This window comes from Lipotes vexillifer, unplaced genomic scaffold (assembly GCF_000442215.2).
Source record: "Lipotes vexillifer unplaced genomic scaffold, Lipotes_vexillifer_v1.1 scaffold205, whole genome shotgun sequence".
NCBI classification, from domain to species: Eukaryota; Metazoa; Chordata; class Mammalia; order Artiodactyla; family Lipotidae; genus Lipotes; species Lipotes vexillifer.
The window spans coordinates 352,549-379,954 of NW_006781396.1; the positions used below are offsets into that span (position 1 = coordinate 352,549).

Genomic DNA, 27,406 nt, shown 5'->3' on the forward strand with positions numbered 1-27,406 from the left:
ACTCACAACCAGGAGTCCTGCACACTCCCCTTTCTATCAGTATTTTCAGATTCCCCAGTCTGAAAATACTGTGTACACATGTGCTCACAAACACACCCACAAAGAGATAGAAAACATTGGGAGATGGTAATACACATGGACCCTGAACTGTTTTCTTCTAACTGCAAGATATGAAGAAATCTCAGGATGTCTCTTTCGAGAGTGCTTTTCCCTTCTACATGCTAGGTTCAGCCCAGGTCAGGGCAAGCTGCCAATCTAACAGGACAATCAAGTCCTATCACGTATTATCCCTCAACATTTCCTGATGAAGGCAGTTTGATTTCCCCAAAGCAATGATGTTTTGCTGGCAATGGTGAGAGTAACAACCTTTTGGGATCAAAAGGAAATTCAGTCACTTCAATCTTTCTAGTTCTAGAATCTCTTTTACTTAGTCCTGTGGGACTTGGATGTGTGAATAATCTTAGGGTCTTTGGCACTTGTGTCTTTAATCACTAGTTAGTTGCCTAAAAGTACCTGAAGATAAGACTTTCCCCAGCCATTCCTCTTTTCAAACAGATCTCTAACAGGATTTCTTCTGAATATTGCTTTAGTCATTCCACAGACTTGGAATCTGGACTTAAATGTTTGTCACACTAATAGATTACTCCCACCCCCAATTCTCACTTTCTACAATTTTCTCACTTCATAAGACAGAAATATACATCTGAACAAAGGTACAGAAATTTATTTCATTTCCTCCAGATAAGTGCTTCCCTATGACAAGGTTTAGAATGGCATATATGAATGATGAGAAATCCTAAATTTAGTTTATCCCATAAAACTCAAGAAATGGTTCATCTTCACTGATCACTTCGTTGAAGTTACACTTGGTGTGCAAAAGGCAGCAACCATTTTACGTTTAGGAAAACAGGCATGGCAAGTGATAATCTTTTCCCTGGGTCACAAACTGAGCAAGTAACAGCAAAAAAGATGCTCTTGAGCCCCACTGGCATGCAGTTACCTCAACAGAACGTCACTGCCTCTGATTTACTAGAGAGTACCTTGAGGAAGACCTTAACTCCCACTTTCCTGGGATGAAGGACTTAAAGGAATATGACTTATTTAACTACCATGTACAAAATAATTACCTCTACACAAATTCAAAAATGTTGTGCTGGGCTTCCCTGGTGGCACAGTGGTTAAGAATCCGCCGGCCAGTGCGGGGTACACGGATTCGAGCCCTGGTCCGGGAAGATCCCACATGCTGCGGAGCAATTAAGCCCGTGCGTCACAACTACTGAGCCTGCGCTCTGGAACCAGCGAGCCACAACTACCAAGCCCACACGCCTAGAGCCCGTGCTCCCCAACAAGAGAAGCCACCGCAATGAGAAGCCCGCGCACCACAACAAAGAGTAGCCCCCACTCGCTGCTACTAGAGAAAGCCCGCGCACAGCAACGAAGACCCAACACAGCCACAAATAAATAAGTAAATAAATTTGTTAAAAAAAAATGTGCTAGTTTTTAAAATTGTACAAGGATAAAAAGGAACTCAGTAGAGGGTTGAGATCTGCTATATATTTTCAATATTAAGATAAAAGTTGCAACCAAAATTATACCAGGCACATTTTGGCAGTTAGTATAAACCCAGCATTGACAAGCCACATGCCAAAAGATGTTTGCTTCCAAAGCACAGGAGAAAATGAATGAGCAAGGGCCCATATCCGAACTAATGCTTCAGCTTTCCCTCTGATTTTGACAATTGTCATCTCATCAGTTTTGGCATTTTTGATTGCCTATGATTAGGAACTTCTTTTATTAACACTGCTGGCAGATGTGCCTTGCTGGAGGCTCGCCATCTGCTCTGCCTTCTTATGATGTTGGCCTGGAGATGACCTTTTGTCACCACCTCTTCATCAGTTGATCTCTGATGTTCCCCTCTGAGATAGGAGGGATTTATCTGATTAGGTGGCCTGATCCGAGCTAAGCAGGCAGGATAGAACAGGTCGGTTTTTCCACCCACTCTTTTTATCAGTTGGTGGGTAATGGCTAACTTAGGGGGGGCAACCAGAATGGGAAAGCCCCATTCTGTTGCTGATAATATGGGTTGTCTTTCCTCAGGGCTGTGGCCACCTCATCATGACTGAACCAGACAGCTGCTTCTAGTTCTCTCAAGTTCACCTGGATCTGAAAGACATAAGGAAAAACAGGATATAAGGTTAGGAGATACAAAACTTAGAATACGACGGCCAAAGATGAGAAAATGGTTCCAGAACTGAGCAATCTTAGAAGGTAATATCTGGGATCTATAGTCTGGGAGATAATCAGTTCTAGATAGGGTCCAGAAGCAAAAGTACCATAATTAAGAGATGAGAGTTAAGTATATATTTTAAATATTAAAAAAAAATTTTTTAAATCCTGGAAGCTCAAATAGTAAAATATTGAGTGGTTTGGAAATTCCCGGGCGGTCCAGTGGTTAGGACTCGGCACTTTCACTGCTGTGGCCCAGGTTCAATCCCTGGTTGGGGAACTAAGATCCTGAAAGCCATGCGGCATGGCCAAAAAAAAAAAAAAAAAAAAAAAAGAGTGGTTAACATTGAGAGGTAAAATTATATAACTAAAAAAAGAACATATAAATGTTACTCTTCTTTAAAGGATGTGTTAATTAATGATAGTCAAAAGCATAGTATCTGCCTTGCAAGAAGCAAAAATGCAAACTGCATCCACAGGGAGCTGAGACAGATTAGATATTCATTGTATAGAAACCAAAGCACAAAATAGACTTTGGCACATAGGGACCACAACAGCATCTGTCAGGGATGTTAGAGCAAGGTGAGGTGGGATAAGACAACATCTAAGTCCCTTTCAATCAGAAGTTCCTATGATTTTTTTTTTTTTTTTAAATTTTTTACACAATGTATTTATTTATTTATTTATTTATTTATGGCTGTGTTGGGTCTTCATTTCTGTGCATGGGCTTTCTCTAGTTGTGGCAAGTGGGGGTCACTCTTCATCGCGGTGCGCAGGCCTCTCACTATCGCGGCCTCTGTTGTTGCGGAGCACAGGCTCCAGACGCGCAGGCTCAGTAATTGTGGCTCACGGGCCCAGTTGCTCCATGGCATGCGGGACCTTCCCAGACCAGGGCTCGAACCTGTGTCGTCTGCATTGGCAGGCAGATTCTCAACCACTGCGCCACCAGGGAAGCCCCAGTTCCTATGATTTTATATTATTAGTCCCCAACATCCTGACTGGAGCAATAATACCAATTCTGAAATCAATCATTAAATTTTATCTATTTATTGTGTGCCTATTCTATGCAAGACTGTTAATTTCCTGATGATGCAAGATAAATTGTTTCATGATTGAGATATATACAAGGAAGAATGGTGATTGTGTTGGCACTCCCAATTTTTATGGTGATCAGTTGTTTATAAGATTGCAAATTCCTTAAAGGTATAAATCATATATTACATGTCTTTGTATAATCTAAACAATGCTGGACTAGACAGGTGCTTAGTAAGTACCTACAGACCAGCTTGGATGAGGCAAAGGATATATCATAAGGGAAGCATCAGAACTCACCTCTGTCTGCCCTGGTTTCACAGTTGCATGACAAGCAATCATGAGTGTGCCATTAGGAAAGAGCCAGTGCTGAGATGCAGAGTATTGCAGTCTTCCCACCTCCCATCCCACCTCTTCTGCAGCTTCTCGCCGGACAGCCTCTTCCAGACTTTCACCTATAAGCACACAGATTAATTCAGGACAGCCCTGCAGCAGGAAGGGTGATACAGAAGCCCGTTGATGAAAGCAGTGCAAAACTGGCTCCCAAGTCAATGAAATACTCTTGGGGGAGCCCTAAATCTCTGAGTCTCTACACTAGGAATCAAGTCTGAAGTTGGGTATTGAACCACAATACTTGAACCTACTAGGTTAGTTACACAAAATAAGAGTCAGAGAGGCTACTGCTGCCCTCAGGTTTTTAATAAAGTTCAAATGCCACATTTCACCATTTGCAAATTTTACCCCAATAGACTGACAAAAAAAAACACCTGTAAATAAATATTAAATTCTAGTTAATATAATATTAATATGCATGTTGAAATATTTAGGAGGAAGTGTACTAATGTCTGCAATCTATGCATCAAAAAATAAGATGGATTAATGGGTGGATAGAGGAATGGATAGACAGATATGTGATAAAGTAAACATAGTAATTATGGAATTTAGGTGGTGAGTATATGGGTGTTTACTGTATAAATCTTCCAGCTATGCTTATGTTTGAAAATTTGCCTATAAAATATTGGAAAATTGATGCCACAAAGAAGTTTTCTTGATGTAATAGGGAAGAATGTGCTTGAGACACCAAGCACTATGGCAACAAGAGTAAGAAATACATACTATTTCATACTATAAGACTTCATGTCTTTCAGTGTTATCTGTATATGCCCGAAATTCCTTACCTATTATCACAAAAACCTGCCAAGGCAGAATACATTCCCTTGGGAAAGGAACTCTGGCGGGCAAGCAGGCATCGAGTCCCATCTGACACCAGAGTGATCACCACAGGAGTCATCTAGGAAAAGGGGATGGAAACTTGGGCACTAGGGCTTTGGGGCCTGTTAATGAAACAAAGTAATGGGTAACTAAGGAAAGCCTTTTAGCTGTACAGGCTTCCATCCACAAGACAAAGTAGTGCACAGCCTTCTTGGATTACTGACCTTTTAAAGCGATGCTTACCTGTGGATAATAGATGATCTTATTGGGAGGGCATACACGCTTGCTGCCAGCCGCATTCTTCTTGGTGGGCTGTCCACTTCTGCTGCAGAACTGATGAGCATCATGCCAACGGAGAAGAGGCTGAGCCTAGGAATACAAAGATGGGCTTGGTTTCATTTGGAGAGAATGTGGGGCTCATCTATAATGGTGCTGGGGCTACTACTTAGAGCAACTCAAAGGGACACACCAATCCCTTTTCAGCTCACCTACTTTAAATGCGTATTAACTATTTAAACTTTAAAATAAGGAAACTATTTGAACATAGTCCTCTAGCATCTGAAGTATGAATTTTATTTTATTTTATTTTGGGGGGCTGTGCCGCGTGGCTTGCGGAATCTTAGTTCCCCGACCAGGGATTGACCAGGCCCACAACAGTGAAAGCCCAACTCCTAACCACTGGATCGCCAGGGAATTCTCTGAAGTATGAATTTTTAAAAAGCATATTTTAAATATATTATTAATTATTTTAAAAATATGATATATAAAATATCATAATGAACACCTGTGAACTTATGAGCCAGCTTAAAAAGAAAACATTTTCAGTATAATTAAACACCTCAACATGTACTCCTTCCCAATAAAGTTGGAATTTTTTTGCAAATAAAAAATGTTTAGGGACTTCCCTGGTGGCCCAGTGGGTAAGACTCCACGCTCCCAATGCAGGGGGCCTGGGTTCCATCCCTGGTCAGGGAACTAGATACTGCAACTAAGAATCTGCATTTTGCAACTAAAGAAGTCTGCATGCCACAACGAAGATTCTGTGTGCCGCAACTAAGACCCAGCACAGCCAAAAATAAATAAATAATTTTAAAAATGTTTAGAGATACCTCTTTAAATGGGCAATCAAAAGCACTTTAGCAAGTGAAATCTAAAGCTGGAGGACAAGTCGTTAAAGCAATATAAAATAACTTCTCATGATGTATATGTCATGCTGTGGGTCATTAAAAATGTTTATAAGGCTGATAGATCATATTGCCATATATCTGCACACCCTCAGAAGACAATGGTACTAACAACGGTCCTGCCAAAAACAGGGTAAAAGAAAGAAGAATAAGCAATCTCCCTACAGCACATTGTCCTTCTGCCAAGGTTTGTAGGAAGGACTATGGTGTGAAAAAAAAAAAAAATCAAATGTTTTCCGTATACACTACTTTATTTAATTTCCTACAGAACCAAGAAATCAATCTACAGTGGATAGCAAGGAGGCATCCTTCACATTCAGCTGAAAGAGAGCCTTCCTCAGCACAGTGAAAGACCCCTTGAGCTCTGTCTCCATTTCAGGTTTCTGTAAGGAAGTTAAAAAATTAGAAAAGAGAACAAAATGAAATGAATGTCAAGCTTTACCTCAGGGACCCTCTCAAGTATATTCTGTTAGAACAGTGTTTCCCAAACTCACCTAATATGACTCAACTAGGGAGAATAAAAAAATATACAGGTTCTCAAACGCCTGCCTGGAGATTATGAATAGCAGGTGAGTGAGGCCCAGAAATCTTTATTTTTTAACAAGCACCAGGAGATTCTTATATTCAGGCAAATTTGGGAAACATTAGAGCATAGTGTTTCCCAAGATCCTCTTCGGGGCAATAAGAACATTTGCACTAGCCACACACTATCCCTGGATAAAAAGATGAAAGGGGACCTCTAAGCTCCTATCTGAACCTCATTCCAGCATCATTACATTTACAGCTACACCGTGAAAGAGAGAAGGAAAGCCTGACAGGAGCCATGAGCCTCTAGCAAACCAGTTCCCAAATGCAGGTCTGAAGACCCAGAGCTACTCCAAGGTAACATGTTTATTCACCTGCATTGATAAGAGAAGTAAGAATAATGTCATGAATTTTAAAACATTTCTTATGAAATATTTAAGACATATAAAATGTATAAAGGTACAGAGAATAATACAGTAAACATCTTTGTACCACCACCTAGCTGAGAAAGAAAGCATTAAAATGTCCTTTAAGTGATGATGATGGTAGATGGTACTATCTTTTAAGGTCCTAACTTAAGAAAAATTGAAATTGTTTTGTATTCTTAAAATGTTCTTTGAAATTTTACTATTATGTGGAATCCCAAAGTCTAAGAACCACTGGGAAGTACCCATCAGGAATAATGTTATGTACCATTTATGGAAGAGGAGCTATTTAGACCTAGATCCAGAGCAAACTAGGCTTCTTGCTGTTCGGAGCATCCAGTTAGCACGGAATCTTCTATTGTTTGCATGTCCTGCCCAAACTTACCCAGGAGCCCTTCCAACTCTAAGAAACACAGAATGAGAAGGGAAGAAAACAAGGGTTTTAATTAAACCATCAGAGCCATACTAGACTTATTGGAAACCATCTACTTCAACTTGAAGTAGGTACAGCTGGCGTCTAGTCACTGCCCTGCAGCTAATTAGCTATGTAATCTTGGCCTAATCACTTAACCTCTCAAGGCCTCCGTTTTCTCATCAGCAATCTGAAGTTTAAAGGAATTCTTTCTGTGTAACACTGTATTACTCTATGATTGTATCATGAAAGGAGCATATCCCCTAGTTTTAAAGATACATGATAGTTGACTTATTAAAGCACTGGAAAAAAAAATAAGTGTCAAACTTAAAATGGTAGAGAGACCAAAGCAGTTCTATAATTTACTCTTCAGATCATGCTGCTTTTGTGGGCCAGGGTAGACTACTCATCTGAGACCCTGGTCTGTAAAGACAAGTGCTGTATAGGGAGAAAATCTATTCTCCTGTGCATGAAGGGCTCATATTTATTTGTTCATAATACAAGATTATATTGCTAATCTATAAATAATGTTTAGTGCCTTCTGATAAACATCCTCATATACTTATGCACTGCTAGAAACTACCTATCTAAGTATTCCAACATCTGACCCTGGCAATGTATTTAGAAGTTTGTGCGTAGTGACATCATATAAAACTCAAGGTAGCAGCTTGAATGCCAAATCCCAATGGCTTAGATATCTCTAGTTATATACCTTAAAAGAGTTCTCAAAACAATTTTAGTTCACGTTTAGTTTTGACCCTTCTAAGGAGAAATTAAGTCATGATGCAAATCTTAAAACAGTGTAACAGTGAACAGCTCCTTGGAGGCTGGAAATTGCTGGTCCAAGGCAGGGGTTGGCAAAATATTTCAAGTTCTGTGAGCCATACGGTCTCTGTCACAATACTCTGTTTCACCATTGTAGTGCAAAAGCAGTCATAAACAATATGTAAATGAATGAGTGAGGCTGTGTTCCATTAAAAATGTATTTACAAAACAGACATCGGTTCCAATTTGGACAGCAGTTTTCCTGACCCTTGGTTTAAGGCTATAGTGGTTCAAACCATCACCAAAAAATATTCGATTGGGCAATTCAGGTTTATACGTTAAATAATTAATTGGCAGAAGAAGTTTGAAAAATCTGGACTCTAAACTCGGAGGATTCTTCTCAGGGATTTGATATGGACCGAGTTCTGCTTAGCGGCCACAGCCTGGTCTACTTTACTAGTCTACTCTGGGCTTACCTAATAGGCTATGCTGGCGGGTCCAGGTATTGATGTTCTGATTTCTGAACCAAAGGAGCCAGGTTATGAAAGAGGTAAAATGCTCCTGTCTGCTGGGCTTTTTTACATGCATCATCATCTTCCTTCAGCTCAGATAAATACCTGTGTTTTGGAAATAATCAAAGCATTACAAAACCACACTTAGTTTCTTTTACAGCATTCATCTGAGAATTCTGTTCCTGCACTGGTCTCCTACCATGGTTATTCCTTTTATTTATTTACATCCTAAATTTCTTCAAAAAAGGATTTGAGGTGGCTACAGGGGGTCATTCCCTCCTTTGTCCTACTGTATACCTTGCCCATACTTCTGTGGTTGCACTTACATGGTGCTATTTGTTAATCTGTGTCTCCCCTGAAAGACTATGATCTTTTTTTTTTTTTAACATCTTTATTGGAGTATACTTGCTTTACAATGGTGTGTTAGTTTCTGCTTTATAACAAAGTGAATCAGCTATACATATATCCCCATATCTCTTCCCTCTTGCATCGCCCTCCATCCCAGCCTCCCTATCCCACCCCTCTAGGTGGTCACAGAGCACCGAGCTGATCTCCCTGTGCTATGCAGCTGCTTCCCACTAGCTATCTATTTTACATTTGGTAGTGTATATATGTCCATGCCACTCTCCCACTTTCTCACAGCTTACTCTTCCCCCTCCCCATATCCTCAAGTCCATGCTCTAGTAGGTCTGTGTCTTTTCCATCTTACCGCTAGGTTCTTCATGACCGTTTTTTTTCTTTCCTTAGATTCCATATATATGTGTTAGCGTACGATATTTGTTTTTCTGACTTACCTCACTCTGTATGACAGACTCGCGGTCCATCCACCTCACTACAAATAACTCAAATTCGTTTCTTTTTATGGCTGAGTAATATTCCATTGTATATATGTGCCACATCTTCTTTATCCATTCATCCGATGATGGACACTTAGGTTGCTTCCATGTCCTGGCTATTGTAAATAGAGCTGCAGTAAACATTCTGGTACATGACTCTTTTTGAATTATGGTTTTCTCAGGGTATATGCCCAGTAGTGGGATTGCTGGGTCATATGGTAGTTCTATTTGTAGTTTTTTAAGGAACCTCCATACTGTTCTCCATAGTAGCTGTATCAATTCACATTCCCACCAGCAGTGCAAGAATGTTCCCTTTTCTCCACACCCTCTCCAGCATTTATCGTTTGTAGATTTTTTTGATGATGGCCATTCTGACTGGTGTGAGATGATACCTCATTGTGGTTTTGATTTGCATTTCTCTAATGATTAGTGATGTTGAGCATTCTTTCATGTGTTTGTTGGCAGTCTGTATATCTTCTTTGGAGAAATGTCTATTTAGGTCTTCTGCCCATTTTTGGATTGGGTTGTATGTTTTTTTGTTATTGAGCTGCATGAGCTGCTTGTAAATTTTGGAGATTAATCCTTTGTCAGTTGCTTCATTTGCAAATATTTTCCCCCATTCTGAGGGTTGTCTTTTGGTCTTGTTTATGGTTTCCTTTGCTGTGCAAAAGCTTTTAAGTTTCATTAGGTCCCATTTGTTTATTTTTGGTTTTATTTACATTTCTGTAGGAGTTGGGTCAAAAAGGATCTTGCTGTGATTAATGTCATAGAGTGTTCTGCCTATGTTTTCCTCTAAGAGTTTTATAGTGTCTGGCCTTACATTTAGGTCTTTAATCTATTTTGAGCTTATTTTTGGGTATGGTGTTAGGGAGTGTTCTAATTTCATTCTTTTACATGTAGCTGTCCAGTTTTCCCAGCACCACTTATTGAAGAGGCTGACTTTTCTCCATTGTGTATTCTTACCTCCTTTATCAAAAATGACTATGATCTTCTTAAGGGCAGGGTCTGCCTTAGTTCTGTATCATGGGTAATTAGCATATTGAATGGCTCAATTCAATAAGTATTTATTGAATTGAACTTCAAGGGTAATAAATATTTACTGAATTGAACCTCAAGGTACTTTGCCAATATTATGCTGTGAGGCAAGAATTTACATGCAGTGGAGTGAAAGGAAAACAAGTTCAGTGATAAAACATCAACCACAGAGCACCTAGAGATGGGAGCAGACTTTATTACTGCAGACAAGGAACAAACAGTATACCTTCAGAAACCCTTATTCAATCTAGGGGTGATAAAGAGCAACTTTTATCTTCAATGCACTCTTGTTTCAAACATCTACTCTCCCAAGTGGATGCCGTTAGCTTCTTATCTCTACTGAAGGGATCATTGATGAAAGTGAAGCCATATTTGACCTACACTTATTTAATAAGTGTAATAATTTCTTTTTTGTGTGTGTGTGTTACGCGGGCCTCTCGCCGTTGTGCCCTCTCCCGCTGCTGAGCACAGGCTCCGGACGCGCAGGCTCAGCAGCCATGGCTCACGGGCCCAGCTGCTCCGTGGCATGTGGGATCCTCCCGGACTGGGGCACGAATCCGTGTCCCCTGCATCGGCAGGCAGACTCCCAACCACTGCGCCACGAGGGAAGCCCCAAAGTGTAATATTTTCAATAGCCAAAATTAAAATGTAGAAAAAGAGAACATTCTGTAATTAGTTTCTCTAAAAAGAAAAGTAATGGAGCAAGTTCTGTACCTTCATTAAGGACGGCCTAAGTCTATCCTTTCAAGAGACTTGGGAATCAGGGCAGGAACTGCGTGATTCAGGGAGGACTGAATGTGGATTCTCCTTCTGCAGCCTTAGGGATAATGATTTTTTTTGACCTTGCTGCGCAGCCTGCAGGATCTCAGTTACCCGACCAGCGACTGAACCCAAGCTCCAGCAGTGAAAGCCTATGGTCCTAACCACTAGGCAACCAGGGAACTCCCAGGGATAATGATTTTGACTGCTGAAAGCCCTACAACAGACTCTCAGGTATATGGCATATTTTGTCACTTAAGTAGGAAACACAGTTTACAGATATTTTCTATAGGATCTGGGAGCTTTTGTAACACCGGTAGAGTTAGCTGCACATGAAACTACAAAGTAAAATGATAAACATGCCCCAGTGGCATCTATAGGAACCTATTTTTGACTGTATGATAAAAGCGATTGCAGTGAGCGCTTTGTAAACAGAAGAAAAAAGAAACAGTTTTCTGAGATTTGAATACTCATGATATTTTTATACTTATTGTGAGTGACTGCAACCTCCTGGGACAAAGTCTTAATGTATGTCAAAGGAGAGCTATGTGCCACTCAGAAGTTACCAAATATAAACAATAGAACAAAATGCTAACTTTGTAAAAGAACAGTAGGAGTGATACAACCTGTCCTTTGCCCTAAAGATCCTAAAAAGCAAAACATCTACAAAAGCATCCAGGTTAAGGTCTTAAACCTGGGGCCTCACTGGAACTGGGACTGAGATCCAAAAAGTTCCTTGCATTTTTCTTGACTGGAACACTTTTTTTAGAAATGCATTTTCTTGCTGTACATCTGAAACATTATAAATCAACTGTACTTCAATAAAAAATAAGCTAGAAGGATATATTGTACAGCTCAGGGAATATAGCCAATATTTTATAATAACTTTTTTTTAATGTACACCAATAAAGTGCCATATTTATTTGTTTTAATAGGTGTTACTTTGTTGGGATTTTACATAAGACTTTTGTTTCTAGATCACCACTGCTCTAGGGAAACCAACATAGAATTTTTAGCAGGAAAAATGGCATAATTACATTATAATTCAGAAATAACCATTATTATAACAAAATGAATTGGAATAGGGTAAAACAAGAGGTGACAAAATCAGTTAGGAAGTGATTTTAAGAGACCAGGCAAAACAAACACATGAAAGAATACTCAGCATCATCAATTAGAGAAATGCAAATAAAAACCACAATGAGGCATCACCTCACACCTGTCAGAATGGCCATCATCAAAAAATCTACAAACAACAAATGCTGGAGAGAGTGTGGAGAAAAGGGAACCGTCCTGCACCATTGGTGGGAATGTAAATTGATACAGCCACCATGGAGAACAGCATGGAGGCTCCTCAAAAAACTAAAAATAGAACTAGCATACGACCCAGCAATCCCACCACTGGACATATATCCTGAGAAAAATCATAATTCAAAAAGAGTCATGTACCACAATTTTCCTTGCAGCTTCATCCACAATAGCCAGGACGTGGAAGCAACCCAAGTGTCCATCGACAGATGAATGGATAAAAAAGATGTGGCACATACATACAATGGAACACTACCCAGCCATAAAAAGAAACGAAATTGAGCCACCTGCAGTGAGGTGGATGGACCCAGAGTCTGCCACACACCGAAGCAAGTCAGAAAGAGAAAAACAAACACCGCATGCCAATACATATATATTGAATCTAAAAAAAAAAGGTCATGAAGAATCTAGGGGGCAGGACAGAAACAAAGACACAGACCTACTAGAGAATGGACACGGGGAGGGGGAAGGGTAAGCTGGGACAAAGTGAGAGAGTGGCATGGACATATATACACTACCAAACGTAAAATAGATAGCTAGTGGGAAGCAGCCGCATAGCACAGGGAGATCAGCTCTGTGCTTTGTGACCACCTAGAGGGATGGGATAGGGAGGGTGGGAGGGAGGGAGACACAAGAAGGAAGAGACACGGGGAGACATGTATATGTACAGCTGATTCACCCTGCCACACAGCAGAAACCAACACACCATTAAGCAATCATACTCCAGTAAAGACGTTAAAAAAAAAAAATGGGCACAGGTTCGTGGTGCCCCAAAACAATTACAATAGTAACATCAAAGATCACGGATCACAGATCACAACAAATATAATTATAATGAAAAAGTTTGAATTATTGTGAGAATTACCTAAACATGACACAGAGACATGGAATGAGCAAATGCTGTTGGAAAAATTGTTCCAAGAGAATTACTTGATGCAGGGTTGCCACAAACTTTCAATTTGTAAAAAGCACAGTATCTGCAAAGTGCAATTAAGCAAAACACAATAAAATGAGGTATGCCTGTATATGTTATGCTTTATACATTGCAGTATTCAAGGCTCAAATTGTCCCAAATTTGGCCAATGTGAACTCCCTGAAGTTGGCCCCTGTATCCACACAATCCCAGTGGTATTGAAAGCATTCCTGCTTTCTGGCATAGCAAGAGGTATCAAGCTCATCTGGTACATTTCCTGCCCCAGATGTAGAATCAGCCATTTTTTTCAAGGAACTCTTCTTCCTTTTGTTGAGAAATGGCTTTTAGAGACTATGATCAGCACTGGGGATGCTCACTTCTACCCAGACTGTCATATTTCTATGCCCTCTCAGTAAATAAAGCTAGGAAATATGTGAATTTCAGAAAGAAAACTAAATCATGCATTCATATGGATATTTCCAATTTAAGTGAACAATTAAATCATCAATTATAATATTCATATCCCTTTGCTTTCACACTGAAAATCTTGGTTTTAATGACATTAACATGATTGCGTATTTGCTTATGCATATACATAACATATACGTATATAATGTATATTATGCATAAAATAGTTTCAAAGCTACAATACTAGTATTACTACTAACAACAGAACTATCAATTGTGGGACTTCCCTGGTGGTCCAGTGGTTAGGACTCCAAGCTTTCACTTGCATGCTTTCACTTGCACAAGCTTACAAATCTGGAAATAGTCTGAAGTCAAGGTTTCCTGAATCTCCTCTCTGAGCACCCCTGCAGTCCCTCCTGGATGCATGGAACCACTTCCAGCCCCGCCACCACTGTTACTGCCACTGCTGCTACTACTGCCAGGGGAGGAGGCAGTTAAGCCATCCAAAACTTTTCAGAAATTAAACTTCTTCATTTTAAAAACATAGGACAATGAGGGGCACCAGAAATGTCTCTGAAGGTTCAGGGTCCAAGGCTCTGCTTGTGTTGGAGGATCTCCTGCAGAGGTGGGGGGTGGCTGTGGCTCACAGTGAGGACAAGGACACTGGCAGCAGAAGTTCTGGGAAGTACTCCTTGGCGTGAGCCCTCCCAGAGACTCTATAATAACTTTTAATGGAATATAATCTATAAAAATTTTGAATCGTTGTTAATCACCTGAAACTAATATAATATTGTAAATCAACTATACCTCAATAATAAATAAATAACTTACAAATGCATTTTTCACCTTTAAGTATAATAGTTTGGAAACCATAACACACTAAAATTATCAAACTTAAACTGTTTATTTCTTATTAGTTTATACCCCCATAACATAGGAGCAGGGTTTTTTAAAAATAAATTTATTTATTTATTTATTTATGGCTGCGTTGGGTCTTCGTTGCTGCGCGTGGGCTTTCTCTAGTTGTAGCGAGCAGGGGCTACTCTTTGTTGCGGTGTGTGGGCTTCTCATTGCGGTGGCTTCTTTTGTGCAGCAGGGGCTCTAGGTGCACAGGCTTCAGTAGTTGTGGCTCATGGGCTTAGTTGCTCCATGGCATGTGGGATCTTCCCGGACCAGGGCTCGAACCCGTGTTCCCTGCATTTGCAGGCGGATTCTTAACCACTGCATCACCAAGGAAGTCCCCGAGTGGTGGGATTCTGGATGATTTCCATTTTTTAAAAAAATTGGTAACTGTATTTTCTGATTTCTATAGAATGACTATTTTTTAACTTTTATAATAAGAAAAAAGGGACTTCCCTATGGCTCAGTGGTTGAGAATCTGCCTGCCAATGCAGGGGACATGGGTTCGAGCCCTGGTCTGGGAAGATCCCACATGCCACAGAGCAACTAAGCCCATGTGCCACAACTACTGAGCCTACGTTCTAGAGCCCATGAGCCACAACTTCTGAACCCATGTGCCACAACTACTGAAGCCTGTGTGCCTAGAGCCCGTGCTCCGCAACAAGAGAAGCCACCGCAATGAGAAGCCCGCGCGCAGCAACAAAGACCCAACATAGCCTAATTAATTAATTAATTAATTATTTTAAAAAAAGAATCCCACCACTCAGAGATGATCATTGTTTATACCTTGGAATTCTCCAAACTATTAATATTATGCATCTATACATATGCAATAAGTACTTTTAGAACTGATCTACTACTTTGTAGCCTTTTTTGGTAAGCATATTAACATTTTTCACACCATATTCTTTACTGATAGAATTTTAGTTTCCTTATGATTTTTAATTCATTTTCAATACATGTAATCACTTTTTTTTTTTTTTCTTTTTTGCGATACGCGGGCCTCTCACTGTTGTGGCCTCTCCTGTTGCAGAGCACAGGCTCCGGACACGCAGCCCCAGCGACCATGGCTCACGGGCCCAGCCGCTCCGCGGCATGTGAGATCTTCCCAGACCAGGGCACGAACCCGTGTCCCCTGCATCGGCAGGCGGACTCTCAACCACTGCGCCACCAGGGAAGCCCTGTAATCACTTTAACACTCATTTTTTAGACTTCAGTAATCCTATTATTCTTCTTAGAGTCTCAGCCTGAGAACTGTAAATAACCCAAATGTCCAACAATATCTAAAACAAGTATTGCAATTTTGTTGTCTTCTCACTCTTGCTCATGTAAGATTGTGTACGTTTATGTGCCTTTAAATATTGAACTGGGCACTCATGTATGGCAGAGCTTTCAGTGTGGGAAGCCCTGGTTGTGATTGTATCCCTCCAGAGGGGTTTTACATCTGCAAATCTACAAATACTACTTAAAGTCTTTTCTTAGTTTGGGGGTTTTGGACCACACCACATAGATGGTGCAAATTTAAACCCCAAAACTGAATGAGAGCAGGCTACTGATTTCAAATTCACAGATTTTATATTTGCCCGGGCTGGGGACAAAGAAGTCCTTTATCACCTTCCTGTACTGGTGTAGATTTTTTTTTTCTAGTCTGCCTTTCACTGTGGTTTAGTTCTTGCGGGAGGGAGTTGCGGGGGGATAGGGGAGGTATGCAGGTGGTATGCAGGGACTTGAGTTATCTACCTTATTTTCAGGAACCTTGATGAACTATTATTCAGTATAGTTTTTAATTCTGTCATATGGGTATATCATGATTTAATTAATTTTTCCCTTACTGTTCATTCATCCATTCAACAATATTTCAGTGCCTACTATGTGCCAGGTACTAGGGTTTTATGCACTAGGGGTACCATAGGGGAAAAGACAAAGTTCTTATCTTTTTTTTTTTTAAGTCTTCATTGAATTTGTTACAGTATTGCTTCTGTTTTTTTTTATGTTTTGGCTTTTTGGCCCCAAGGCATGTGAGATCTTAGCTCCCCAGCCAGGGATCTAACTCACACGCCCTGCATTGGAAGGCGAAGTCTTAACCACCCGCCAGGGAAGTCCCCAAAGTTCTTATCTTAAAAAAAGAACTTATATTTAAGTATGTCAGACATTTTAGATATTGGAAATTTAATTGTTTAGAAATTCTCTAATTATAAATAATTTGCATTGAACATCTTTATACGTAAATCTTAATCATATATCCGTAATCCCCAATATAGGATTTGAGATATTTATATTTTATAATTTAATGGACCAAAGATATAATAATCAGAGCTCAGTTTGGTCAAAACTCACCATGTCTTAGTGACATAGGTTGACAGCAGCCTATAGCACCAAAAAGATTTTCTCCTGCAAGTAATTCCACAATACAGGGACATTGTCAGGTCCTTAGGGGAAAGAGGAGTTTAGAAAAAAAAGAGAGAGATCATAGCATGCAATTTAAAGTAATGAATCACCAAGAGGGTTATACTTTAAGCCAGAATAGGATCACTATTTAATACTAAGGAAAGATAAACTGAATGGGAGTCAGATGATCTGGCTTCTAAATTGCATTTATACTGCTAACTAGCTGTGGGATTTCAACTTTTCAGTACCTTTCCTAATCTACAAAATTGAAACCTGTTCTGCCTACCTCACAGGTTGTTGTGAGAATCAGCTAACTATACATGAAAAAATATGTGCTCCTCCTTCCATATTGTGGAATTCTTTCTGGGTGGTAGTTGCCAAGCCAAGGCCTACATTTCTCTCCTCCTTTGGTCCTTTGATAGGACCAAAACTAGGTCTTAACAATGGAATGTGACTAGAAGTGATGTGTATCTCTTCTAGGCTGACACAGTTAAGTAGTGGTATGCCTTCTTCATCCTCTATCCCTGTCTGCTTGGAAGACTCTGGAATGGCACAGCCATTAGATGGAAGAGCCTGGATCCCTGAATCACTACATGGAGAAAAGCCACCCACCAACCAAAGAGTCCCCACCTTGGACTACTTGTGAAAGAGAAATAAGCTTCTACCATTTTTTTTTTTTTTTTTGCGGTACACGGGCCTCTCACTGTTGTGGCCTCTCCCGTTGCGGAGCACGGGCTCCGGACGCGCAGGCTCAGCAGCTATGGCTCACGGGCCCAGCCGCTCGGTGGCATGTGGGATCTTCCCAGACTGGGGCACGAACCCGTGTCCCCTGCATCGGCAGGTGGACTCTCAACCACTGCGCCACCAGGGAAGCCCAAGTTCTGCCATATTAAGCCACTGAAATTTTGAAGTTTTTTTTTTACAGCAGCTAGCATTACCCTAATAGACCAAGTAAGCCTAGGAGTGTCTCCAGAGTAATGGAGCCAAGTTTCTCAGAATACATGAAAAGCAAAGTCCTTTTGAAAATGAAGTAAGAAGAATCCTGTAGATAAGAAAAATATAAAATTACAGTCATTTAGGAAAACATTTCAAAAGGCAGCTATGCAAACCCACATGGATCTAAGATACTTTTTAGATCTCACTGTGAGAGGAAAAATAATTCTATATCTTAAGAATCCATTCTGCAGAAGGTGATTTCTTTTAAATTGTATAACAGTAAGTGTTTTATTCTCCCTGAAAAGTACAGTCCACACTAGCAATAAAAAAGTCAAAGAAGTTCCACTGAAACAAGAAAATCAGTACAGTTAAATAACCAACTACCCTTTTAACTGTGCCCAAGGGAAGCAAGCTTTGACACTAAACCACCAAGGAATGTCTAAAGTTTAGGCCTACTTCTTGGTTGCATAATTATGAATCACTGATGACTAATACTTGGATAGTTTTGGCTATAATCTATGTCCTAACCAGGGTAAAATATATTTAGTAAGTGACATTCAACAAAATATTTATTGAGTACTGACTTTATGCACGCTCTCTTAAGGGACACAATAATGTATAGGATAAATATCCCTCAAGGGACTCTAGCAGGAGAGAGAAAATAAATGTATAGCTTTCACAGAAGGCGGTATGTGAAATGTGGGTTATAAAGCACTCTAGGAGAGTATTAAAAGTATAATCCTTATTTTAATAACCCAAAGACTTCTGTGATATACTGGAGGAAATGAATTTAAAGTCAACATTTCTGTCTCATATACAACTCTGAGAGTGTAAATTCATACGATATTTTTGGATGGCAATTTGGAAATATCTATCAAAACGTGAAAATAAGCATCCCTTTCCCCTAGCAATTCCACTTGTAGGAATTTATCCTAGGAAGAAAAGGATATGTACAGGAATATTAACTGAAAATTGTGATAAAATGGAATAATACACAGCTATTAAAAATAAACAAATAACAGTAGAAAAAATATATGTAGTAACAGGGAAAGATATTCAGAATATATTATTAAATAAGAAAAGCAAGGGCTTCCCTGGTGGCACAGTGGTTGAGAGTCCGCCTGCCGATGCAGGGGACGTGGGTTCGTGCCCCAGTCCAGGAGGATCCCACGTGCCGCGGAGCAGCTGGGCCTGTGAGCCATGGCCGCTGAGCCTGCACGTCCAGAGCCTGTGCTCCACAACGGGAGAAGCCACAACAGTGAGAGGCCCGCATACCGCAAAAAAAAAAAAAAAGAAAGAAAAGCAAGTAGTATTTGGTTAGTTTAGCATGATCTAATTAATTTATTAAAAAAAGGATATATACATATACATACCAATATAATTAATTGGATATGTATTTATTTATATTTTTAAAATGACTAGAAGTCCACATAGCAAAGTGTTAACGGTGACTAATTTGAAAGAGTGGGATGGACACAGGGATTGAAAAGGGTACTTGTAATTTTTACATTTCTGTACTTAAAAAAAATTTTTAACCATGTGTTCATATTTCTTGTACAATAAGATAGCATGTAATAAAACAGTAGTTCCCAGGACTAACTGCACTGTGAGGCTTTTTCCAGGCCCTTGTTCGCAGTAGCACTTCATCTCATTCCCTGAGAACCATAGGGAATTTCTTTGGTGAGTTCCTTGAATTCCTTTGGTGAGACTGTAAGAGTTGTTTGTAGTTATGACTACCAACTAAACTGTGTGGCCCACTGTGCTTCGCTGCCTGATCTTAGCCAATTGTGGATTATCATGTCCTGCTGACTCATATGTTGGTGGTCACCGAGCTTGTAGAAGACATAGTAAAGTTCCTAATGTGGCTTAAAAAAAATTGATAATCAAGAGGAAAACCAAATATATTTTAACTGAGAATTGTACCTTCATTGGTACAGTCATAAACCCATTAAAGATTAAGTCTAATACCTTTTCTAAATGGTCCCTTGTTTATTTTTTATACACATCTTATATAAAAGCAGTGTGGACTACTTAAAAGTCAAAGAAGAGAAAATGATTTCCTTAAAATTCAGCTTTAACCATATTTTTCTCTTTCAAATAGATCATTTAAGTTATCAAGTTAATATAACTATATTATAGGACATCTAGAAAACAGAATTGTAAGAGTGCCCATAATATCACCCCATTAATATAACATAATTTATATACTAGTCTTTTGCACATACAACCTTTACACATTTATAATTAGTAAACATTTTTTCAATTTGCTTTCATGAAACACGTCGTAAGCAGTTTTCCATATTTTTGTATAAGCTTTACTTATTGATTTTTTTTGACTGCATAATATTATACCAAGTAGACTCCCATCCTTATTTTTCTAAATATTCCCCTAATTTTAGACTTTTAGGTGGCTCTGATTTTAAATTACCAGAAATAAAATACTGCTAAATACTTCTGTGCTGATATTTTCAGGTTACCTCTTTAAGATGAGCTCCCCTACATAGAACTACTGGGACAAAATTTGTTTTAAAATTATATGGCTCTTTCTACACATTGCCACACTTACAAAGTTTGATAGCATTTGGTTAAAAAAAAAGAACTTTTTATTTCTTTGATCACTATTGAGATTCAAAGTGTTTTCAGATTTAATAGTTCTAGCGCCCCTTTTGTAAAGTGTCTGTTTGATGTCCTGTGCTCATTTATTTATTGTGGTTTTACTCTACTTTTGACCATTCTAATTTTTAAAATAGTATAGTACATTTACAGCATTTTCCACGATATGATCACTGAAATGCATTGTAGGAACCACTGCTATATGTATTGCTTTTCTCTGGGAAGCTGCCATTCAGACTGAACCTCAGCACAAAAAAAGAGGCTTGTTAAAACAGTCAAGAAGCTATGTGAGATTACTTTTAGTATAAAAATATAATTTCTTATGGCCATATATTACTTAGAAACCTCATGCAGGAAAAATTTGCTACTGCTTTTCTGAAATGGTTTGTGATTTTCACCTTTAGGGGTCTTTGGTGTGATATATTATTCAAAATGTATTGACCCAAGGGCTCAGACTTGGTAAACATGCTGATCAACAACTGGTAAACATGCTACATATGAAACTCACATCCACCTGTTCAAATTCCCCATTAGGAAGAGGATAGTTGTTTTTGTTTGAATTGTCAACTATTATTGTACTTTACGCCTGATGGCACACTGGGGGTAAAAATGCACTATTCACAAAATTAGTCTTGGAAGAAAATATTAGCACCATTATTTTACTTTAGATGACAAGCTCAGGCCTGCCTTCTATTTTGTTTTCAGTGCAAATTCATGTCTCCTCCAAAGCAAGAAAGGGACAGGGAAGTAAGCACTGGAGAGACTCAGACTTTTGTTCCTGGCTTTCCCACTGACTGAATTTGTGACCTGGGGCTGTCACCTAACTTGTTGGGGAGCTTGATTTCTGTCTCACTTCTCACAGGGGAAGAAAGGAGAGAAAAGGGATCTAAAGTGTGTTATAACTATGTCAGGTTTTGACATACCTAATTCTCAGATCTGTTAGACTGTAAAATCCTTAAGAGTTGGGATTGCATCTTCCCTATCTACAGCATCTTGCATAGTCCCTATCACAGTATAAAACACAATATATATGAATTAATGAATGAATGAATTTATTCTGTTTTACAAGAGAGGAAGATAAAGCTTTGAGAGGTTAACCATCTGAGATAACGATCTAGGGAGCAATAGATGGAAACTCAGGGCTGTCTGGTTCCAAAGCTCATGTTTTGATGAGAAATACATGGGAAATCACCTTCCAGCATTCATGTACTGTTTAAGTTTTTAGAAAGTACAATTTTTTAAAAAAGTACTTTTAAAAGTAAGTTTTTAAACAAGACTGACAGGGACTTCCCTGATGGTCCAGTGGTTAAGACTTCACCTTCCAAGGCAGGGTGTGCAGGTCCAATCCCCGGTCGGGGAGCTAAGATCCCACATGCCTCATGGCCAAAAAAAAACATAAACAAGACTGACAGAGATGAAAGGTAATATTATTTTGACCAAAAAAACTATTAAATAATGATGAGGAAAAGCCCTTAAGAGGAAGAATTTCTCTGAACTGTAATAAATGATTCACATATGCTTTGCATCCTGTTCATCTTAACAGAAGAAAGATTAATTTATAAAGCACTACAGCATGACAAAAAAGCCCATCTCAAATCTCTCTGGTTGCTTCTACGAAGAGGCCAGGTTCAGTAGTGTTTGAGAGAGTTCTTTTCAGGGAGTCTGATTTTTCATGATTGTGGACCTTAGTGGGATGGGAAGTATGCAAAACTGAGGAGCTACTGGGAAACAGATTTCAAGGTTTCACTGACCAGCTTTATGGTTTGCTTTCTAAAACATAATTTTTCCTCCCTTAATTCAAAAAAATTCAGGCACAATGCAGAGAAATTAACAAATTCCATTTTTAAACAACTCTCCTAAGAAGTGTCAGAAAATTATTAGCTGTAGTTAATCTGATAGCTCCACAAGTTATGATACAAAACTGTGGTCATTGCCTGGTTTCTGCAAGAAGGAAGAGAGTCTGACAGAGAACTTTCTTCAAGTTCTGATTATGTCTCCCCATAAAATTCTTCTTCCACTTAGAACCTGAATGGGTTTCTCTTCCACTGTACTTACTCTGAATTCTCTTGGGGATGCCTGCCTAGGCCTCAACAATCAGCAGAACCAGCAAACTCCAAATGTTGGACTCTCTTTCCTCAATGGATGATTGCTCCCTCTGCCACACTTCCCAGAATCCTCCTAGAGATGCACTCTGGGAAATGTAGTTCAATCCCCAGGCATGCTGCTATGCCCTCCAACTGCAAAGTTAACCGTGGTTGTCAAAAGCACAATCTTCTAAGATCTAAATTCATAACCAGGAGAACTACTGCGGTAGTTCTAGCGTTAGATCCATTTTTCAATAACAAAAAGATAGTCTTTAAACCCATCCTCCTACACGAAGGCATATTTGGGGTGGGTCACGCAGAGAGGAGTATTGGGATGGGAATTCAGATACCTTTCAACCTTTCTGGATCTCTAATTCTATCTATGTCTGCTAAGTTTAGAGCTAGCTCTAAGATTTCATGAAATTCTGCAAGTTTGAAAGGACAGGACTGTGTCTAGATGTGTTTGAGCTTTTGGCAGAATGCGTCCCTTGATGAACCAGGGCAAGAAGATTCCATCTGACTGAAAGCAGTCTCTCAACAAAACTACTCTGGTGCTGTTCCTTTTTCTTCTTACTACTAAAGTTATTTGTTTACATGGAAGACAGTTTTGAAGGCCATTCTTTCAATATATATTTAATAAGTACCAAATGTGCTTGGAACTGTTATCCGCACAGGATACAGCAGGGAACAAAACACATGAAAATTTCTGTCCCCATGTAACTTATATTCTAGAGGAAGAAACAAATAAGTAAATATACAATGTGTCAGGTGGTTATAAGTGCTATTTTATATAGGGTGGTCAGCCTCATTGTTAAGGTGATATTTGAGTAAAGACCCTAAAGGAGGTGAGGAAGGAGGCCAAGTGGATATCTATGGGAAGAGATTTGTGGACAGAAAAAAATCAGCAGATGCCAAAGCCCTAGGGTGGAATTGTGCCTGGCAGGTCAGAGGAAAGGCTAGGACAAAGCATGGTGGTCAGAGATGAGGTTAAAGAGTAGCCAAGCACCGGATCACGTAGGGCCTTGTAAGTCTTAAAATTCTTATAGAGCCATTGTAATGCTTTGGGCTTTTACTGTGAGAAGATGTGATGTTACAGAACAGTTTGAGCAGGAGAGTGAGATGATTTGACCTCCATTTTATTTTTAAATTTTTTTTTTAGCTTTTTACAAAAAGTAATTAATTTTGGCTGAATTGGGTCTTTGTTGCAGTTCGCGGGCTTCTCATTGTGGTGGCTTCTCTTGTTGCAGAGCACGGGCTCTAGGCGTGCGGGCTTCAGTAGTTGCAGTGCGTGGGCTCAGTAGTTGTAGCTGGCGGGCTCTAGAGCGCAGGCTCAGTAGTTGTGGCACACAGGCTTAGTTGCTCCATGGCATGTGGGATCTTTCCAGACCAGGGATTGAACCCGTGTCCCCTTCATTGGCAGGTGGATTCTTAACCACTGCGCCACCAGGGAAGTCCCTTGACCTACATTTTAAAAGAATCACTTTGTATGTGATTAGACTGTAGGGGATAAGAGTTATTAAATCCTGAAGTCATTGTTAATATGTACCTAGGTTACGTGGGAAGGAAGAGTAGTAGTTCTGGGTAGTTGACCAGTTATTTCTTTTGCATCTTACTATTAGCACATGAACCCAAGGTTTTTATTAGATTGATTCATTAGCCTTAAGGAAGGCACAGATAATTTGAGGGAAATAAGATATAAAGTCAGAGAATTCCAAACAAATGGGGAAGAATGCTTAGAGAAAGTTAGGGCTCTAATAATTTTTTAAAGTCAAAGTAACTGTATTTTTGAGCAATTGTTAAGTGCTATAATAATAAAAAATAGTGCTGTGGTCTGAATGTTTCCATTCCCCCCCAAAATTCATGTGTCAAAACCATAATGCCCAGTGTGATACTATTAGGCAGTGAGGACTTTGGGAGGTGATTATGTCATGTGGATGGAGCCATTATGAATGAGATGAATGCCCTCACATAATAGGCCTGAGAGAGCTCCCTTGCCCCTTTCACCACATGAGGACCCAGCGAGTAATCTGCAACTTGGAAGAGGGCCTTCCAAGGACCTGACCATGCTAGCACTCTGATCTTGGAATTCCAGCTCCAGAACTGTGAGAAATAAGTTTCTGTTTTTTTTGTAAGCCACCTAGTCTGTGGTATTCTGTTATAGCAGCCCAAACAGACTGAGACAAATAGCTAAGATTAATTAAGCATTTACTGTATTCAGGCACTAGGCCAAGTGTTTCACATATTTATCATTAATCCTCACATCCTAAAAGATACATATTATTATTTGCACTTTACAGATGAGAAAACAGAGGCTTAGAAAAGTTACATAACTTGTCCATATTTACACAGCTAGTAAGTAGAAGGGCTGGATTTTAACCCAAGCCTATGTGACTCCAGACAGACCTTGTGTCTTTGACTACCATAATGTACTATAGGCTTGGGTTATATCTGACTGGGTGTGGGGCAGGGAAGCTCAATAAAAATATTGGAAAATATTGGAATGATGGAAGTAATCTCATGTTGATAAATTGGAAGACTTAATTTTGTTGAGATGGCAATATTCCCCTAACTGATCTACAGATTCAATGCATCCCTGTCAAATCACAGGTAGCTTATTTGCCCCATCAACAAAAGAGAAAATAGGACTTCACCAAAATTTTAAAACTTTTGTGCTGCAAACAGTACCACCAAGAACTTGAAAAGACAACCTACAGAATAGGGAAAAAATGTATTGCCAGTCATACATTTGATAAGGGACTTGTAACCAGAATTTGTAAAGAATACTTACGACGCAGTAATAAAAAGATGAATAACTGAATTTTAAAATGAGCAAAGGATATGAATAGACATTTCTCCGAAGAAGATACAAAAATGACCAATAAGTACATGAAAAGATGCTCAACATCATTAGCCATCAGAGAAATGCAAATCAAAATTACAATGAGATAGCACTTCATACCCACTAAAGTGGCCACATGGAGAAAATGGTATCCTCATATACTGCTTACAGGATTGTAAGTGGTGTAGCTGCTTTGACAAACAGGTTGGCTGTTCCTCAAACAGTTAAACATAGAGTTACCAAATGACCCACCAATTCCACTCCTGGGTATATATTCAAGACAACTGAAAACATATGTCCACACAAAAACTTGTACACGAATTCTCATAGCAGTATCATTCAAAATAGCCCCAAAGGAGAAACCATCCAAATGTCCATCAACTGATGAAGGGATAAACAAAATGTAGTATATCCATAAACAGTATTTTATTTGGCAATATAAAGGAATGAAGTGCTGATACATGCTACAACATGGAGGAAGTACAAAACATTATGCTAAGTGAAAGAATCCATTCACAAAAGATCACATACTGCATTTATATAAAATGTTTAGAATGGGCAAATCTATAGAGGTAGAAAGTAGCTTAGAGGTTGCCTAGGGGTGGGGATGGGGGAAATGTTGGAGGAGAATGGGGAGTGACTGCTAGTGGAAACAGAGGTTTGTCGTTGTTGTTGTCGTTGTTTTGGAATGATAAAATGTTGTAAATTTGATTGTGGTGATGGTTGCACAATTCTGTGAACCCACTAAAGATCACTGAATTGCACACTTTAAATGGTAAGTTATATGTTATTTGAATTATAGCTCAATAAAGCTGTTAAAAATATTCAACCAAATCATTAATTATGTTAAATAATTATAGTACATGTTTAGTAAATACAACAAATATGGTGTAGGTAGCTGTAATCCTCATAGTTTATTTAGGTCATAAGGTAAAAATTTTCTTTCCTAAGGCATGCTTAAGTTCAAAGCAATAGCTTTATTTACTCACATAATAATTTAATACCATATACTCTTTTTAAATTTATTTATTTATTTATTTGGCTGCACCAGGTCTTAGTTGAGGCACACGGGATCTTCATTGCCGCATGCGGGATCCTTGTTGCTGCGTGCGGGATCCTTAGTTGTGGCATGTGGGAACCTTAGTTGTGGCATGTGGGATTTTTAGTTGCGGCATGTGGGCTCTCAGATGCAGCATGCGGGATCTAGTTCCCTGACCAGGGATGGAACCTGGGCCCCCTGCATTGGGACCATGGAGACTTAACCTCTGGATCACCAGGGAAGGTCCCATATACTCTTTTTTTTTTTTAACATCTTTATTGTAGTATAATTGCTTTATAATTTTGTGTTACTTTCTGCTGTATAACAAAGTGAATCAGCTATATGTATACATATATCCCCATATATCCCCATATCTCTTCCCTCTTGCGTCTCCCTCCCTCCCTCCCTCCCTTTCGAGCTGATCTCCCTGTGCTATGCGGCTGCTTCCCACTAGCTATCTGTTTTACATTTGGTAGTGTATATATGTCCATGCTACTCTCTCACTTCGTCCCAGCTTTCCCTTCCCCCTCCCCGTGTCCTCAAGTCCATTCTCTATGTCTGCGTCTTTATTCCTGTCCTGCCCCTAGGTTCATCAGAACGATTTATTTTTATATTCTGTGTATATGTGTTAGCATACGCCATATACTCTTTTAAGGGCACAAATTGAGCCTCAAGGCATTGAATCCCAGTCTAGTTTTTGGTGGTGAAAGTAACAATGTATTTTATTTATTGTTTTATGAAAATTATCTGTTTATTTTTATTTATTAACTTTCATTTTTCTTTTTTGGCTGCGTCAGGTCTTGAGGCATGCGGGATTTTTTGTTGTGGCATGCAGGCTCTTCGCTGTGGCATGTGGGCTTCTCTCTGGTTGTGGCATGTAGGTTTTCTCTCTCTAGTTGTGGTGCGTGGGCTCGAGGGCGCGTGGCCTCTGTAGCGTGCGGCACACAAGCTCTCTCGTTGAGGCACATGAGCTCAGTAGTAACAATGTATTTTAGAGACATGTATTTATTAATTCATTGAACATATTCTTATTGAAAACCTATCATGTGGCAAGC

At 39.4% G+C, this 27,406-nt stretch overlaps 1 protein-coding gene and 1 non-coding gene across 2 annotated transcripts; one reads left to right on the plus strand and one right to left on the minus strand.

Moving 5' to 3' along the window:
* Positions 1-1,959: 1,959 nt before the first annotated feature.
* Positions 1,960-16,872, minus strand: NUDT13 (nudix hydrolase 13). Its single transcript, XM_007454667.1, is given in 11 exon segments — positions 1,960-2,004; positions 2,006-2,038; positions 2,041-2,163; positions 3,559-3,718; positions 4,443-4,549; positions 4,714-4,839; positions 5,942-6,048; positions 6,873-7,007; positions 8,258-8,273; positions 8,275-8,398; positions 16,790-16,872. Coding segments are annotated over 11 exon segments (1,059 nt in total).
* On the plus strand, positions 2,435-2,506 carry TRNAE-UUC (transfer RNA glutamic acid (anticodon UUC)). The gene has a single exon. It is a non-coding gene; the product is annotated as a tRNA-Glu (tRNA).
* Positions 16,873-27,406: the final 10,534 nt, after the last annotated feature.